The sequence below is a fragment of the Nicotiana sylvestris genome, chromosome 10 (genome assembly GCF_000393655.2).
Source record: "Nicotiana sylvestris chromosome 10, ASM39365v2, whole genome shotgun sequence".
NCBI classification, from domain to species: domain Eukaryota; kingdom Viridiplantae; phylum Streptophyta; class Magnoliopsida; order Solanales; family Solanaceae; genus Nicotiana; species Nicotiana sylvestris.
Window position 1 is genome coordinate 114406625 of NC_091066.1, and position 17362 is coordinate 114423986.

General features: G+C 40.8%; 2 protein-coding genes across 2 annotated transcripts; both read right to left on the bottom strand.

Annotated features, from left to right (window-relative positions):
• Window positions 1-393: 393 nt before the first annotated feature.
• LOC138879832 (uncharacterized) lies at window positions 394-3416 on the bottom strand. Its single transcript, XM_070159470.1, has 6 exons — window positions 3308-3416; window positions 2452-2728; window positions 1816-1889; window positions 1339-1723; window positions 1006-1185; window positions 394-625 (listed from the first exon to the last, which is right to left on the bottom strand). The coding sequence occupies exons 1-6, from the start codon at window positions 3414-3416 to the stop codon at window positions 394-396; spliced, it is 1257 nt and encodes a 418-aa protein (XP_070015571.1).
• Window positions 3417-12431: 9015 nt separating this feature from the next.
• LOC138879833 (uncharacterized) lies at window positions 12432-15423 on the bottom strand. The gene is made up of 3 exons (XM_070159471.1): window positions 14964-15423; window positions 14725-14906; window positions 12432-12485 (listed from the first exon to the last, which is right to left on the bottom strand). Exons 1-3 carry the CDS (start codon window positions 15421-15423, stop codon window positions 12432-12434), a joined length of 696 nt encoding a protein of 231 aa, XP_070015572.1.
• Between the last annotated feature and the right edge of the window lie 1939 nt (window positions 15424-17362).

Here is a 17362-nt window from a genome sequence, read left to right on the forward strand (position 1 = left end):
ACCTAACTGTTATGGAAATAGATTTTTCGAAAATATGCAATTATTGATAAAAATAGAGTTATATTAGAAACATATCGAGTAATTTTGATGGACTAGTGACTGCAACATGTCTCGAAGGCATTGCGGCTCTCTCATATTGGAATTTTGAGGGTCCTCCTCAAAATTCTACCCTAGTCTGGTAGATGATCTTTGACCGTTTGCGGATAATGGATCTTGCTGAACCTTTTCCGGATTTTTGAGAATCCTTCTCAAAATTCTGCCCAAGTTTCTGGTCTTGGAGGAAATGAAAATTTAATTATGATATGACTGAACCCATAAGGCTGCCTACGTATCCCCTCTTAAACAGGAATCAGGTCAACCATAGTTTAATTACATCAAATGAGGAAAAAGTATCTAAGCATAGTATCTCTTGACTGCGTCTGAATTGATCGGTTTTGGCCAGACTTCTCCATCCATTTCTGCAAGTATGAGTACCCCCCCTGTCAGCACCCTGTGAACCATGTATGGACCTTTCCAGTTGGGAGAGAATTTCCCTTTGGCTTCATCTTGATGTGGGAAGATTTTCTTCAATACCAGCTGCCCTGGTGTGAACTGTCGTGGTTTGATATTAAAGGCTATGGACATTCTGTTATGATAAAGTTGGTTGTGACATACTGCGTTCATCCTCTTTCCATCGATAAGGGCCAATTGTTCATAGCGACTCCTTATCCACTCTGCATCGCTGAGTTCGGCTTCCTGTATGACTCTTAAAGAAGGAATCTCCACCTCGACTGGGATGACATCCTCGGTACCATAAACCAACATGTAGGGAGTTTCCCCGGTTGATGTGCGAACCGTGGTGCGGTACCCTAATAGAGCAAAGGGTAACTTCTCATGCCTTTCTTTGTGGTTCTCTACCATTTCCTTAGTATCTTCTTAATGTTTTTGTTGGCAGCTTCTACGACTCCATTCATCTGAGGTCTATAGGCTGTGGAATTCTTGTGCTTGATTTTGAAAGTTTCACACATGGCTTTCATCAGATCACTATTGAGGTTGGCAGCATTATCAGTGACAATGGATTCGGGAACACCGAATCGGCAAACAATTCGATCCTTGACAAAGTCCGCGACGACTTTCTTGGTCACAGCTTTGTAAGATGCAACCTCTACCCATTTTGTAAAGTAATCAATGGCTACTAGAATAAACCTGTGTCCGTTTGAATCAGTGAGCTCAATCGGACCAATTACATCCATTCCCCAAGTGGCGAATGGCTAAGGTGAGCTTGTTGCATTGAGCTCATTCGGCGACACTTTTATCATATCGGCATGCACTTGACATTGAAAGCATTTGCAGACATACTGGATGCAATCTGTCTCCATGGTCATCCAAAAATAACTGGCTTTGAGTATCTTCTTTGCCAAGACGAAACCATTGATGTGTAGGCCACAGGTTCCCGTATGTACATCTTCAAGTAGCTTAGAAGCTTCCCTTGCATCAATACATCTTAGTAAACCCAAATCGGGAGTTCTCCTGTACAAATTTCCTCCGCTGTGGAAGAAGTGATTTGACAATCTCCGGAGTGTGCATTTCTGAGTGTGATTTGCATGCTCCAGGTATTCTCTTTTTGATAAGTATTCTTTGATGTCATTGAACCAAGGTTTTCTGTCCGCTTCTTCTTCGACATGAGCACAGTATGCCGGCTGATTATGGATTCTCACAGGAATGGGATTAATGTAGCTCTTATCTGGATGTTGTATCAAAGATGACAAGGTGGCTAATGCGTCAGCAAACTCATTCTGAATTCTGGGCACATGCTGAAATTCTGTCTTTGTAAACCTCTTTCACAATTCCTGCACATGATGCAGATATGGCAATATCTTGGAATTCTTGGCGGCCCACTCTTCTTGTACCTGGTGCACAAGCAAATCTGAATCACCGATTATCAACAGCTCCTGAATGTTCATGTCGACTGCCATGTTGAACCCTAGTATGCAGGCTTCATATTTTGCCATGTTGTTGGTGCAAGGAAATCTGAGTTTAGCAGATACCGGATGATGCTGACCCATTTCTGATACCAAAACTGCTCCAATTCCCACTCCTTTGAAATTTACGGCTCCATTAAAGAACATCCTCCAATTGTCATATGCTTTGGTAATGTCTTCTTCTACAAATGATACTTCTTCATCAGGAAAATACGTTTTCAAGGGTTCGTATTCTCCTCCCACTGGATTTTCAGCAAGGTGATCTGCCAATGCTTGTCCCTAGACCGCCTTCTGAGTTACATAGATGATATCAAACTCACTTAGCAGTATCTGCCATTTGGCCAACTTTCCAGTCGACATGGGTTTCTGGAATATGTACTTTAGGGGGTCCATCCTGGATATGAGGTATGTAGTGTAGGCACAGAAGTAATGCCTCAATTTTTGGGCTGTCCAGGTCAAAGCACAGCAAGTGCGTTCAAGCAAAGAATACCATGCTTCGTAAGGTGTGAACTTCTTACTCAAGTAATATATGACTTGCTCCTTCCTTCCTGTCTCGTCATGTTGTCCCAAAGTACATCCGAAGGCTCCATCTAATACAAATAGATAGAGTAGCGAAGGTCGTCCTAGTTCTGGCAGGACCAGAACTGGTGGTGTGGACAGATATTCCTTGATCTTGTCAAAAGTTTTCTGACAATTCTCTGTCCAGCTTGTTTCAGCATCTTTCCTCAGCATCTTGAAGATGGGTTCACATATGACTGTGGACTGTGCTATAAAGCGCTAATATAGTTGAGTTGTCTTAGGAAGCTCATTATGTCTTTTTTGCTCTTAGGTGGTGGTAACTTCTGAATAGCTTTGACTTTAGATGGATCTAGTTCGATCCCTCGATGACTGACGATGAATCCTAATAACTTTCCTGCGGGAACCTCGAATGCACATTTTGCGGGGTTCAATTTCAAATTGTACCTCCTTAGCCTGTTGAAGAACTTTTTTAGGTCTGCTATATGATCTGTGGCCCTTTTGGATTTGGTAATGACATCGTCCACATAAACCTCTATTTCTTTATAGATCATGTCATGGAAGATAGTTGTCATGGCTCTCATGTAAGTGGCCCCAACGTTCTTCAAACCGAATGGCATCATCTTGTAACAATATACACCCCATAGTGTAATAAAAGTTGTCTTCTCTGCATCTTCTTCATCCATCCAAATCTAGTGATAACCCGCGAAGTAATCTACAAAGGATTGGAGTTCATTCTTGGTGCAATTATCGATCAGGATGTGTATATTTGGCAGTGGAAAATCATCCTTGGGACTTTCTCTATTTAAGTCCCGATAATCAACACATACCCTGACCTTTCCGTCTTTCTTTAGTAGCTAACCAAGTTGGATATTCAACCACCCTGAGAACTTTGGATTTGATCTGCTTGGTAACTTCCTCCTTGATTTTCAGGCTCATGTCTGATTTGAACTTTCTGAGTTTCTATTTTACTAGCGGACACATGGGATTAGTAGGAAACTTGTGAGCCATTATGGACGTGCTCAAACTGGTCATGTCATCATATGATCATGCAAAAATTTCCTCTATTCTTTTAGGAAACGAATGTACTCTTCCTTCTCTATTGGTGATAAGTGACTGCTGATGCAAGTCTCCTTGACGATTTCGGCGTCTCTCAAATTTACTGCTTCTATTTCATCCAGGTTGGACTTAGGCTTATTCTCAAAATTTTCAACCTCCCTAACAATTTCCTCGGGTATCTCATCTTCTTCCTCTAATCACTATTCTCATGTTGCGTTGCCTCATTACATGTCACAGTCACTAGTTCATCAGGAAAAGTATTAATAACGCTATGGAAAGAAAATGTGTAAAGATAGTAGCGAATAATAAAGAGCAAATGTATTTGATTAAAACTTGAAAAATTGTCCAGACAAAGCACGGCTCGATAAATCGAGCATTTATTTTGAAACAAGTAAAACTTAAAACAAAATTACGTGAAATCTTAAATGCCTAGAATGGCTTATAAAAGTAAATTCTGCTAGGCTACCCAGGGACTCGGCGAGCTCGGGATGGTGTAGCAGTCCAGTTTATGAGAATAGCTCCCTTCGCCACAGTCTGAATAGTGAGGCCTTCTTCCTCCTCCTCCTCAATTGTGGCACCGCAGTCCATGTCCTCATCCTCCAAGAACAAATTCTTCAACCCAGCGAGTGCTTCTTCCTCTGCAGTTCCCCATATTGTGTCAGCCTGATGAAAAGCCTATTCCAAATGTGGCACCAGTTGCTCAAGATGGTAATATGGTCCATGCCATGGAGGCGACCAATCATTGTACTCTTGCCATGTATATCGGTATCCGAGCCCAAAAGTGGTACGATGATTTTTTAGCTGTATTGGTTTGGTGATACCTTGGAGGTTATTTCTCAACCCTTTGCCGGGTTCATATCCAGACCATGCTAGTATGCTTTCTATTTTGTTACTCCACCACTTATCCTTCTCGATGACATTGACCTATTCGATGTGATGATAGGTTTGCCCTCCTAGCCTTCTTCTATGTCCAATGGCTGGGATGGTTTGACTAGTGTAGATGGGCTTACTTCCATCTCCGTGAATGATTATTCCCTAATGGTTCTATTCAAACTTCACGGCTTGATGTAGTGTGGAAGGCATGACTCCAGCAGCATGGATCCAGGGTCGGCCCAACAGAAGATTATATGAGGCCGGTATGTCAAGTACTTAGAATTCAACGTCGAACCAAGTTAGCCCATCTGCAAGCAAATGTTGATTTCCCTGATCATGGCCCTCTAGTACCCCTCGAAAGCCTTCACATTTATGCTTCCTACCCGTATCTCGTGGAAACCTTTGTTTAACCTTTTCAAAGTGTCCAATGGACAAATATTTAGGCTCGAACCCCCATAAACCAGGACCCTGGCAATGAACTTGTCTTCAAATTGCACTGTGATATGCAATACTCGATTGTGATTCAAACCCTTGGGCGGTAGCTCATCTTTGTGGAAGATAATCTTATGGCTTTCCAGCACTTGCCCAACCATGTTGGCCATTTCCCCACGAGTGATGTTATTGGGTACATAAGCCTCGCTCAGTACTTTCATCAAAGCATTCGTGTTTGCCTCTGAATTCTGCAATAGTGACAGGATAGATATCTGAGTAGGGACTTTGTTCAGATAGTCAACGACAGAGTATTATTTTGCCTGCACTTTCCTCCACAGGTCATTTGGCCCTGTCTCAATGATAGGCTGCTTAGTAGTGGCCTCCTTACTCGAACCTCCAAGGTGTTCAGGTGTATAGACTCTTCCGGTTCTAGTCATTCCTTGTGCAATGTCAGATTCCTCTACCTTGGCCTTCCCTTTCCGCCGAGTCTCGGCAACGTAATCCCAAGGTATTGCTTTTGAGTTGAATGAGGGTGTGGTTGATATTGTCACAATGAAAGGTGTGACCACTTCTACTTCAAATGGAGCGGGGGTGGCTGCGGGCAGAGCCACTTCCACCTCAAATGGAACTGATGTAGTCACCTTAACCTCGATTGGTGCCTAAGTCTGAACCACAATAGGAGGAAGTGTGACTGCAACCTTAAAAGTCATCGCCTTCTCGAATAAGGCCGATCGACCCCTCAGGGTCCCATTCTTCATTTGTCTCTATCACATGTATACCATCACCTCTGTGATCAGGGATGGGATTGTTGCAGATATTAGGTGCGACTTCCTTTGCTTGTATGACTTTGTTGTTAATCAGCGTCTGGATCTTATCCTTCAACGTTCGGCACTCAATAGTGGTGTGCCCTTTCATACCAGAATGTTATGCACAAGTTTTGTTCGGATTGACCTATTGTGATGGACTTTCTAATGCCATAGCGGGAACAGGAGTGACGTAACCTGTGGTTTTCAACCTTTCATACAATTGGTTGATAGGCTCAGGAATGTTGATATATTATCTGGGTGGCTTGCAGTCGAAGTTGGGTCTTGGTCTTGGATAGTTTTGGCGAGCTGGTGGTGATTGGAAGTGGGATGGTTGGGAGTTATATGTGTGATGGACAGTGGCTGGTTGGGAATATCTAGGAGATGAAGGCTAATATGTGGGTGGAGGTGTTTGATAGGTAAGTGGAGATTTTGGGCCCTGTGCCACCATTACTGCCCCAACATCTCTCTTCTTCGATATGCCACCTGATTATAGTGCCTTATTCGTGGCTTGTAGTGTCTCGAAGTTCTTTACCATCCCGCTCTTAATTCCTTCTTCAATTATTTCTCCGAGTTTGATGATGTCAGAGAACTTGTGATTTTCGATAACCATCAACCTCTCATAATATTGGGGATCCTCTGCCCTGATTTATTCATTTGTTCTTCATCCAAAGAGGGCCTGACCTTGGCCGCTTCCGATCTCCAATGAGTAGCATACTCACAGAAAGTCTCAGTAGATTTCTTCTTGAGATTCTGAATATAGAAAACATCTGGTGCGTTTTCTGTGTTGAACCTGAACCCATCCATGAAATCCAATGCCATGCTTACCCAATTTGACCATTTCTTGGGATTTTGGCTGATATACCAAGACAAAGAGTCCCCAGTACAGCTCCTTATAAAGAGCTTCATCCGGATCTTTTCATCTTTTCCGACCCCGACAAGCTTGTCACAATAGGTCCTTAGATAAACCCTGGGATTACCTGTACCATTGAACATTTCGAACTTGGGAGGTTTGTACCCCTCTGGCAGTTCGACATTCGGCTGTATGCACATATCTTCATAGTTCAAACCTTTTATCCCTCTGTCGCCTTCAACACCTTGAACTCGGCTTGTTAATTTCTTGAGTTCTTCGACCATGTTTTTAATGAGCAGGTCTTTCTCGGAGGATTTTGGTGTATAGGAGATTTGTTGGGTAGAATGAGGTATAGTTTTCACATATATGGGGTTGCTTTGATGGGTTCCAGGAACTTAGGTGTAGTGATGGTCATTGGTGGAGTTTTGTAGATCGGGAATGGGTTGTGCTGTGTTTTGGGGAGTGTGGTAAGTGGTGGTTGGTGGGTACTGAATTGGTTGTTGATGATGTTGTGGTGGAGTTGGTATTGGCAGCGGATTGATATATGGGGTGGAGTTGCGTATTAATTTGGTGCGGTAGGATTTTGTGGCTGTTGGTTTTGTGTGTTTTGAGGAGGTGTTGGGTTCTTCGTGTTTTGTTGGTGGATATCGGGGACATTGAGGGTGAGTGACAAGTTTGCCAAGTTTCGAACTTGCTCAAGTTCTCCTTGCAATTCCAGTATCTTTTGTTCCAGTCTCAAAACCAGATCATTTGGGGCCGGAGTACTACGACCATCTGAAGTCTCTGCATTCTCAATATTTTCCTTTCGGATTCCACTTAAGTCGTCCATCTTTGATTTTCCTCTGCCTTTTGTTGCTTGGAGGAGGAGAAGGTGGAGGGCCTCTAGATCTGGTATGATATGCTGACGAGGCCAGTATGAGCGAACCAACCTAAGGGGATGTGAATAATCAAAAATAAAGAAAAAACAAAAAGTTAACAAGTCAGTGAGGACTCTAAAACGTTTGTAGTATTTAAACACATATTGGGGAAATGAAAATTCGTATCCTATTTTGGAAACCTCGTTGTGCCTGAGGTAGGCCTAGCGACAAATAAACTTAGAGAACTTTTAATGCCAATAAATGCTTTATTTCATAATATAAAAATAGACAAATCCCAAAATGACATTAAGATAATAATAAACTAAGTCACTATTGGCACTTGGCCATAATACATTTTAGAAAAAGCAAGTAAATCTAGCCTATTTGGTCCCATAAGGACCTTCCCCAGATTCGATCTTCCGGACTCCATCATATAGATCTCCCAACTCGCGCAACCCCAACAGCAAGTAGGCTCTGGCCAAATGTCCTTCTTCAGCTCCTTTAACGTTCTAGCAATTTTCAATTCTCTTTATGACTTTGCCTTCCTGCTCCACTATTCCTCGCTCCAGATATTCTAGTTTCCTGTTGTAAGTGATTGCCATCTCTTTCCACTCCTCAATCAACCTTACATTCCTCTTATATATTTCCTGGTACTCATTCTCAGAGTCGTGGACCCTCTTGCGCAGCCTGTTGTATTTGACTTGAGCTAAGCTTATGTTCCCTCGACCGATCCCTGGTGTCACCATTCCTTTCAGATTGCCTTCCAACCATGCCGAATAGAGAGGCTCGCACCCTGCATGATACCTGTCTGGCTCAACGGTGCTTTTCTCCACAATGATTTTGCAGTGCCACATATGCTGAGCTTGGCACTTGTAAGGGACGTCATCATCTTGAAAGTCTGCCCTGAAATGACTCATCTTGACAACCCTTGGTACAACCTATTTTCTGCCTGCTTGCCTCATAACTCGCACAGGGACATATGGGTATATCCCCCTTAACCCGATCAACACCAAGTGCGGAGCATCCCTGGATCTGATAATAACTCGTCTGTTGGGAACCATTCAAACATCCACTACACCTGTTCCTCGGTCAGATTGTTGAAGAATTCTGCCCATTCTTTGGCACTTTTCGGCTGAGCAAATTTGTCTGGAATGTAGGTCATCTGCTTAGGGTGATGGAAGGCAATATGGTCATTCCATGCCCTCCAAGGAAATTCTTGGCGATAGCGACCCTTTTGGAAATGCTCCAGCAACCATAACTGCAGAAACAAATTACAACCCTCGAAATGCTTGACCCCTCTTTGACAGTGCTCCAAAGCCCTGTAGATATTGGCTATGATCATGGGGACTATGGTATATGTCTGTCTATTAATCCCTTCCATCAGAGTCTTGGCGACTATGGCCAACCTAGTGTGGATTATTCCCTTTTTCATTGGGAACACTATCAGGTCTAGAAAGCACACAATGAATACAAATACTCTGCGGTGGATGTGACCCAAAGAAGTGAGAGAGATATCATCATGGTAAGTGCGAAAAGACTTGATATGGCCATACCTCTCGTACATGTATTCGAAAGGTATGTAGGATTCCTTCAAGCACACTAGGTCAACATTCTTCTTCAGTCCCATCATCTTCAAAAATCCCCTGCCCGTACGATTTTCTGGTACCAATAGCCTGGGATTGTCCCAAGTCAATCCCGCAAGCCCTCCAATTTCCTCTAGAAGCGGTGTCATTTCTATGTCACCGAAACGAAACACAGTTCTTTCACTATCCCAGAATAAAGTGGCAGCTTCAATCAATTTGTTGTTTGGCTCAATATCTAGCAAGGAAGGCAGGTTACCCAGGTACTTTTCACATATTTCTTGTCGCTTGACGAAAGGTCCTCCCATCAATCTAGCAGCAATGGTGGGATATTGCTAACCATACCGAATCTGGGGACCTCGTGCCTCATTTTCTGCAAAAGAAAAGGGTTAGAACTTACTCCCACCGGACTCGACTATTTATACATTTATGATCAACAAATCAACATTTATTTCTCCAAAATAATGCACAGAACATTGTTGTGTCCGTTGGGATTATGAAAAACCCGATGGACTTTGGATAAGGATTATTTTAAAGGATTAATTATGTGGACAACATAACTGATCCAACTAGGTTTGACCATGATGCATGCATAATTTAACCAGAGTAAGGTTTCTATAGGGTTTTAGACTGGTACCCTCAACCGGACAACTCGAGGGGAAAGACACAGAACCGTCGACTGTACCACTGATCGACTGGTTTTACCGCAAATAAGCCTTTCCAAATTTAAAGGTAGTAAATAGAAAGAGCGCAACCACTCATTAAAGCGTTGCTATAGGATTTGATACGCACGAGTGGAATATGATACGGAGCATGATTTATGCAGCAATTAATAACATGTAGTCAAGTATTTTCACGTAGGAAAAATAAATACAACATTTAAATAATTGAAAGACAGTTACAGGAAAAAGAAAACAAAGAGGTAAGTTAGTTTCAGAGATAAAGAACCTTAAATGCTTAACAAATGGATAGTTAAAATCAAATAAGGGAGAATAGCACGGGATAAAGCATGCTTGGACTAATTTGTAAAAAGATAAATTTGTTATGGTAAGAGCCTAAAGATATCCCCAGCAGAGTCGCCATGCTGTCGCGCCCCCTTTTTTCCCTCTATAGAGAGAGAGAAGTCCGGGTTTCGACATTCATGGGGGTAATAACTCCTTTCCTTTTAGGAATTGGGTATTTGAAGAGTCGCCACCTAACGGGTTATGGTGCGTTAAGGCACCTAGAGTAATTAACTCTTGGATTGGTTTGCATTACCAGAGATTAGGGTAAGGGCTCGAGATGACCTCAAGGGGAAGGTGTTAGGCACCCCTCTTGGTCCACAACTGTGGGTCCTGGCCGAACTTATATTCACGAATTAGTCCAAACAAATAATTACAGATAAGGTATGTTTGTATAACTCAAATAATAAGACAAAGGTTTTGGATAAGTTGTATTATAAAAAAAAGTTTAAACAAAAGGAATTGTGAAAAAGAGGAGTCCTAGGTTGGTTAGCCTATAGGATCACCCCATACAATGTCCGGTAAACACTCCTCAATGAGGGGCTACACGTGAAATTAGCGTGTAGTCATCATATCCGATATCTACCCTTCTCGTCCCTTTAGTGGTCATTTAAAGCGAGTGTTGGTCAGCGATCTCTATTGTGTGCTGTTACCTGTCCCTTCTTAATGGCCCTGGAGGGATTTAGGACCTCTATTATAGGTGGTTCTAGACAGACCCCTAAGGTTTTAAAGGTGAAAATACTAAGGCGACATGCAAGAACAATTAGGACTTTAGTACATAAGATAACAGAGAGCAATTAGAGGTTCAGGTTTACCTTCTCAAACAATACACATAAACATCATGACTCAAGCACAAATAAGGGCCTTTTGTTTAATAGTATCCTAAGGCATGATGTCTAAGTGAATATCAAAACACAGAAGACATGCAGTTGATTTTATAAACTCAGAAGTAATGGCCCTATCAGTTTGCCTACTGATTTATTAAGCTTGTTTTAAAAGATCAGAATGACGTTAAATTAAAAAAAAATAGTTTCAGAGTTGCAAAATTTTGAAAACGCCTTATAGGCTTGCCTACACGGAATACTGATAACTGCGTTTTATAGTAAAACATGGTAGATTTTAAAAGAAAGACTCTTGAATCCCTATAGGCATGATGTCTAATGATAGGTTAGGGCAGTTTTTGAAAGAACTTGTTTTAGGGAAATATAAACCACTTAATTAAACCAGTTTCGAAGTGAACTAATCGTTGATTTATTTAAACTAAATTATTTTAGATCAACAAGTAAAATTTCTGGTGTTTTTCCTTATAGGCATGATATCTAGTTGTTTAATACCGATTTCAGAAACTTTGCAGGCATGATGACAAATGAAAAAACATGTAAACACTTATTATAACAAAGGCTGGATTGAATTATATCCTATAGGCATGACATCTACTTGTGAAATTGATTTTAAGACCTATAAACATGATTTCTATTATGGAATCACTTGAGACCTATAGGCATGATTTCTAATATGGTAAGGCAAACATATCAAATAATTTAAAGTCCTATAGGCATGGTTTCTACCCTTATTACCCCCCACACGTAACTACCCATCCTTTTCACTAGTTACCCCAATATTCGTTTACAAGTTATTACAGACCATATGAATGAATTACATAAGTAGATAAGAAAAATAAGAAGTTATTCTATAGGGAGCCTACAAATAGGCCCAGATATACAAAGCCTCAAATGCCCAAATTCCATAGACAATATCATAGTCTAGGTGCATCAAAGTTCCCTAAGGATCTCAAGGATCCCGGGCAGCGCTTACACCTAGATTTGGTAACCAAAATTGAATAAGTGCAATGTGGAAGGGTCAGCCTCAGTATGCCAGAGTTCAGAGGGTTATCAAGAGGATCCCAAGGCAGTACATATACTGGAGGTGGCAGAACCTATTGACTTAGGAGTAGAGTGAGAGTGCTTGACATAGTTGAAAGGTTTCAGTAGGAAAACAGTATTAAAAGAGATTTGCTGGGAATAGTTTGTGGAGTAAAAAAGGGAGTCATGCAGTAAAACAACTTTGAAAAGAGAGAGTTACATGATTAGACAACAGTAAATCAAACATGGAGTCCAAAACCACATCAGCAATACTCACAAGACCAAACAGAAGGAACAAACCTACACACAAGGGTGATGGGGATTGGGGATATATAGAACACATGATTGTAAACACATAACAAGTAAAGATCTTAGGAATTGGTACAGACATGCTCAGACACAACTGATCGGGCATAGTCACAGAACTAGCAATGCTTAAGGGGGTTTAGTATAGGATCCACATGATTTCAGGTCAATCCCATAACCATACAAGTTTAGGAGTGCAGACTACTTCACAAGGAGACTCATACCAGAAACCAGATAGAGCAAAATCACATGGAGACAGACTACATAGAGGGGGAGGGGGTAATATGTTCATACTGATCCTAAGGAAGGGGAGTACATAATATGCTAATCATGCAATCATATTAACTACAAGTTTCACAGCAAAACCATAAGTAAAAGCAAACTAGAAACAGGATGAACTGAAGCCATAAAAGAACCATATTGTTTTTTGGAACTTGAATTGAAATTAGAACATACTAGTAAAGAAGACAGTAAACAAAAGTGAAGGAATAGGAGAGCACAATACTTAGCCTCGGCTTGCAGCCGGCTAACTCAGAATAATAGCAAGTAGCACAAAAGCGAGAGCAGAAGAAAGTTTTTTGTGTGAGAGAGAGTTTTTGAATTAAAAGGTTCATGTTTGTGTTAATGAGAGAGTGTGTATATATAGTAGTTCGAGAATTAGGTAAAATAAGGCAAAAATCATAGTAATATAGTAATTATGGAGCTCAGAAGCAATTAGAGCAAAATCATGACAAGTCTCCCTTAAGTTAAGGAAATCAATTCAAACGGTAAGAACAAGTAGCATATAAGGAAAACAAATCAGTGTATGACTAATAAGGAAAGAATCAAATTCAGTAAGTATAGGGTAAACAATTAGGGCTAAGTTCAGAAAACTCTAATTAAGGAAATAGTCAGTAAGAATAAAGTACCACAGTAGATAAGGTATGCGAATCAGTTAATTTGAATAGCAGAGGTAGAAATTGAGGGTTTAAAGGAAGGTCTTTCAATCAAACCGTAAAATAGGGAATCCAGAATCATTCAAAGAGGAAGTCATGACTCAGTATTCAGCATATAAATAGAGTAAGATAAGAATAACCAGTCATATCAAACATGTAGGTTAAACAGTATCGATAAAAAGAGGCAAGTTTGAACAATCAAGATGAACACAAGCATACAGAGGTGATATAGGTTAGGCATAAGAAACTTAGTAGAAACACATTCGAGGCAAGGTAGTCACAGAAACTCAAACAAGAACAGGCTAGTCATAAAATCAAATGAAGACACCTAGAAAAAATTAGGGCTTTCAACATAGGCAAGTTGAAGAGGTAGTAAACTAACAGAATCAGTCGAAGTATGCAAGAAAATAGAAGTTTAAACATAAGAATCAGTTTAAACATGGTTTTAAAAGGAGTTCCAAAACCCTAATTTTAGAAGAAGGTGAAAACACTTTGAAATCGTTGATTCTTGTAAAAGAGTTCCAAGAACAGTGTAAAATACTAAAGAAACAAACTCAAATTGTTTTGAAATTGTACAGATCTAAGTGATGTAGGCGGATACAAGAGATGTAGAATCCCAAAGATCGTAACAAATACAATGTGATTTTGCTCGAAATCACACCGGAGTAGCCAAGAACAGACAAGTGACGAACCCTAGATGCAAGTCGGCGTAGACCTGGGCCCTTGAAGGCCTTAGAGAAGGCAAGCATAGGATTAGAGGAGCCATTGGAGGCTTAGGAGTTGATGGAAGATCACCGAAGAAGACCGGAGAAGGAAAGGTCGGCGATTGAAGGGGCTAGGGTTATGTCAAGTTTTTGAGAGAGGAGAGGAGCTGAGAGAATACAGAGGCAGTGGATTTGGAAAATGAGATAGCGTTAGTGGGTCGTTTGGAATAAAAAAGGAAGGAACGGACGAGGGCCATTAATATTTTAGATCAACGGCCAGGATTTGACGAGTCTTGGGTCGGGTAATTTCATTTAGCGCATGGGTCGGGTAATTCAGCCTAAAATTGGGCTGGGTATTGTGTTTAATTTAGGCTAAAGTTGAAATGCAAATCTGACTATATTTTAAATAGCCAATATTCCCCTATATAATTTATAATAAATAACAGATAATTTTTGAAAAATAATTTTGTATACTAAAATGATTTAAAATATATATTTAACATTTTAAAAATATAGAAGATCAATTTTATGCATATAAATGTAATTATACATTAACAGGGCTATTGTTGCAATTATATGCAATTTTACCTTTAAAAATACAAAATGCAATTATAAAAATGCATAAAAAATATTTTAACTATATTTTGGCATAAATATAGAAATTAAATGACTAAATCACTACAACAATAATTTGAGGGATAATTATTGGGAATTTTATTAGTAAAAGGGAAGGAAATAAATCAATTTAAATCTTTAAAAATTATGAAAAAATTATAAAAACCTTATGCATGCTTATATATGCATATATATGCTATTTTGAAAGTATTTATGCATATTAAAATATATAGGGAAAAATTGGGTATCAACAAAGTGCACCAAAAGGAGTCACAAACACCACTTCAAAAGGTCCACTCCATTTCGACTTAAGCTTTTCTGGAAACAGACGTAACCGAGAATTGAACAAGAGAACCAAGTCACCTACTTTGAACTCTTTGCCATGAGCATACTTATCATGAAGGTACTTGATCTTGTCCTTATACAAGGACGAACTGGAGCAGGCATGAAATCGGAATTCATCAAGTTCATTAAGTTGATCCACCCAAAGTTTTTTTGCCACATCCCATTCAAGATTCAGCTTCGTCAAAGCCCACATGGCCTTGTGCTCTAACTCAACCAGTAGATGGAAAGCTTTCCCAAACACTAATCGGTACGGAGACATACCAATCGGAGTGTTGTAAGCAGTCCTATAAGCCCATAGAGCATCATCCAATTTCTTTGACCAATCGGTCCAATTTACATTGACCGTATTTGATAATATACTCTTGATTTCCCTATTTGAGACTTCAACTTGGCCACTCGCCTGAGGATGATAAGGAGAAGAAATTTTGTGATTGACACCATATTTTGCAAGCAAAGTGTCAAAAGCTCGATTATAAAAATGAGACCTCCCATCACTTATGATTGCACGAGGAGTGCCAAACCTTGTAAAAATGCTCTTCTTGAGAAACGCAACAACACTCCGGGCCTCATTGTTGGGCAAATCCACGGCTTCAACCCACTTTGAAACATAGTCGACTGCCACTAGAATGTATGTTTTCCCACACGAGATAACAAATGGGCCCATGAAATCAATGCCCCGTACATCAAAAATATCAACTTCAAGAATAGTATTGAGAGGCATCTCATCTTTCTTCGAAATTCCACCCGCTCTTTGACATTCGTCCCATCTCTTCACAAGTTCACTTGCATCTTTGTACAAAGTTGGCCAATAAAACCCACAACTAAGAACTTTGAAGCTGTCCTCGCCCCCCATGATGGCCACCATAGGGAAAGGAATGACAAGCTTCTAAGATACTCAATTGCTCCTCCTTCGGTACACACCTTCGGATTACACTATCCGTGCATATCTTGAACAAGTATGGCTCATCCCAATAGAAATCCAAACTATCCCGTTTGATCTTCTTCATTTGGTTAGAAGAGAGATCACATGGGATTATACAAGTCAAAAGGAAATTAGCCACGTCCGCAAACCATGGCATACCATTCACTGACACAGAAAGGAGTTGCTCATTGGGAAATGAATCATTGATCTCTAGGCCATCACGAGGCCTCCCCTCCTCCTCCAAGTGGGATAAATGGCTCGCCACTTGGTTTTCACTTCCCTTCCGGTCCACAATCTCCAAATCAAACTCTTAAAGTAACAAGACCCATCGCATCAGCCTAGCTTTGGAATCTTTCTTCGTCATCAAGTACCAGAGTGCGGCATGATCGGTATGAACTATGACCTTGGCACCCATGAGATACAGCCGAAATTTCTTCATTGCGAACACAATAGCCAACAACTCTTTCTCAGTCACCGTGTAGTTCACTTGAGCATCATTCATTATCTTGCTCGCATAATACACCGGATGAAATATTTTGTTCATTCTTTGACCCAACGCCGCCCCAACCGTAACATTACTCGCGTCACACATGAGCTCAAAAGGTAAGCTCCAATTGGGTGCGGTCTTATGCTTGAGAAGTTCAAAGGCTTGCATACATCTCTCATCGAACACGAACTTGGCATCTTTTTTCAATAACTTGCATAAGGTATTCACTACCTTCGAAAAGTCTTTGATAAATCTCCGGTAGAACCCCGCATGCCCAAGAAAACTTCTAACTCCCTTGGCAGAAGTAGGATGAGGGAGTCTTGAAATTACATCAATTATTCCTTTGTCCACCTCTATACCATGCTTTGAAATTTTATGCCCAAGAACTATGCCCTCCTCAACCATGAAGTGACATTTCTCCCAAGTAAGAACAAGAATGGTTTCTTCACAACGGGCTAACACTCTATCAAGATTTTTCAAACATTCATCAAACGAGTCACCCACAACACTAAAATCGTCCATGAACACCTCCAAAATATCTTCCACCATATCGGTGAAAATGGCCATCATACACCGCTGAAATGTAGTCGGTGCATTACACAACCCGAATGACATCTTAGAAAAGGCAAAGATACCATATGGACAAGTAAAAGGGGTCTTCTCCTGATCTTCCGGGGCAATCAAAATTTGGTTGTACCAAGAATACCCTTCCAAGAAATAGTAGAAGGCATGCCCAGCAAGTCGGTCTAACATCTGATCAAGAAAAGGCAATGGAAAGTGATCCTTATGGGTCACTTTATTCAACTTACAGTAATCCATGCACACCCTCCACCCGGTGACGGTCCTGGTAGGAATTAACTCATTTTGTGCATTGGTAACCATGGTCATAGCACCCTTCTTCAACATACATTGCACCGGCGAAGTCCAAGAGCTATCAGAGAAGGGGTACACAACCCCGACATCCAACCACTTGATCACCTCCTTTTTCGCAACTTCTTGCATTGCCTCGTTCAACCTCCTTTGATGTTCCAAGGAGGGCTTTGCATCATCTTCCAGAATAATCTTGTGCATACAGAATGTGGGGCTTATCCCCCAAATATCAGCTAACGTTCATCCAATTGCCTTCTTCCACTTTTGGAGCACCGCTAATGTGGCATCAACCTGCATATTAGTAAGACAAGAGGAAAGAATAACTGGAAAAGTTGAACTAGGGCCTAAGAATTCATACCTGAGGTGTAGAGGCAACGACTT

What these genes read in the sequence shown, in the direction of transcription:
- LOC138879832 (XM_070159470.1), bottom strand. Translation starts at nt 3,416, where the DNA reads ATGAGCCTGAAAATCAAGGAGGAAGTTACCAAGCAGATCAAATCCAAA. An exon ending in TTCACACCTTACGAAGCATG is followed by an intron (nt 1,890 to 2,451) that starts GTATTCTTTGCT and finishes CTTGTGCACCAG; the next exon opens with GTACAAGAAGAGTGGGCCGC. An exon ending in AGTGATCTGATGAAAGCCAT is followed by an intron (nt 626 to 1,005) that starts GTGTGAAACTTT and finishes TTATCATAACAG; the next exon opens with AATGTCCATAGCCTTTAATA.
- LOC138879833 (XM_070159471.1), bottom strand. Translation starts at nt 15,423, where the DNA reads ATGCCTCTCAATACTATTCTTGAAGTTGATATTTTTGATGTACGGGGC. An exon ending in TGCTTACAACACTCCGATTG is followed by an intron (nt 14,907 to 14,963) that starts GTATGTCTCCGT and finishes TGGTTGAGTTAG; the next exon opens with AGCACAAGGCCATGTGGGCT. An exon ending in CTCATGGCAAAGAGTTCAAA is followed by an intron (nt 12,486 to 14,724) that starts GTAGGTGACTTG and finishes TCCTGTTTCTAG; the next exon opens with TTTGCTTTTACTTATGGTTT.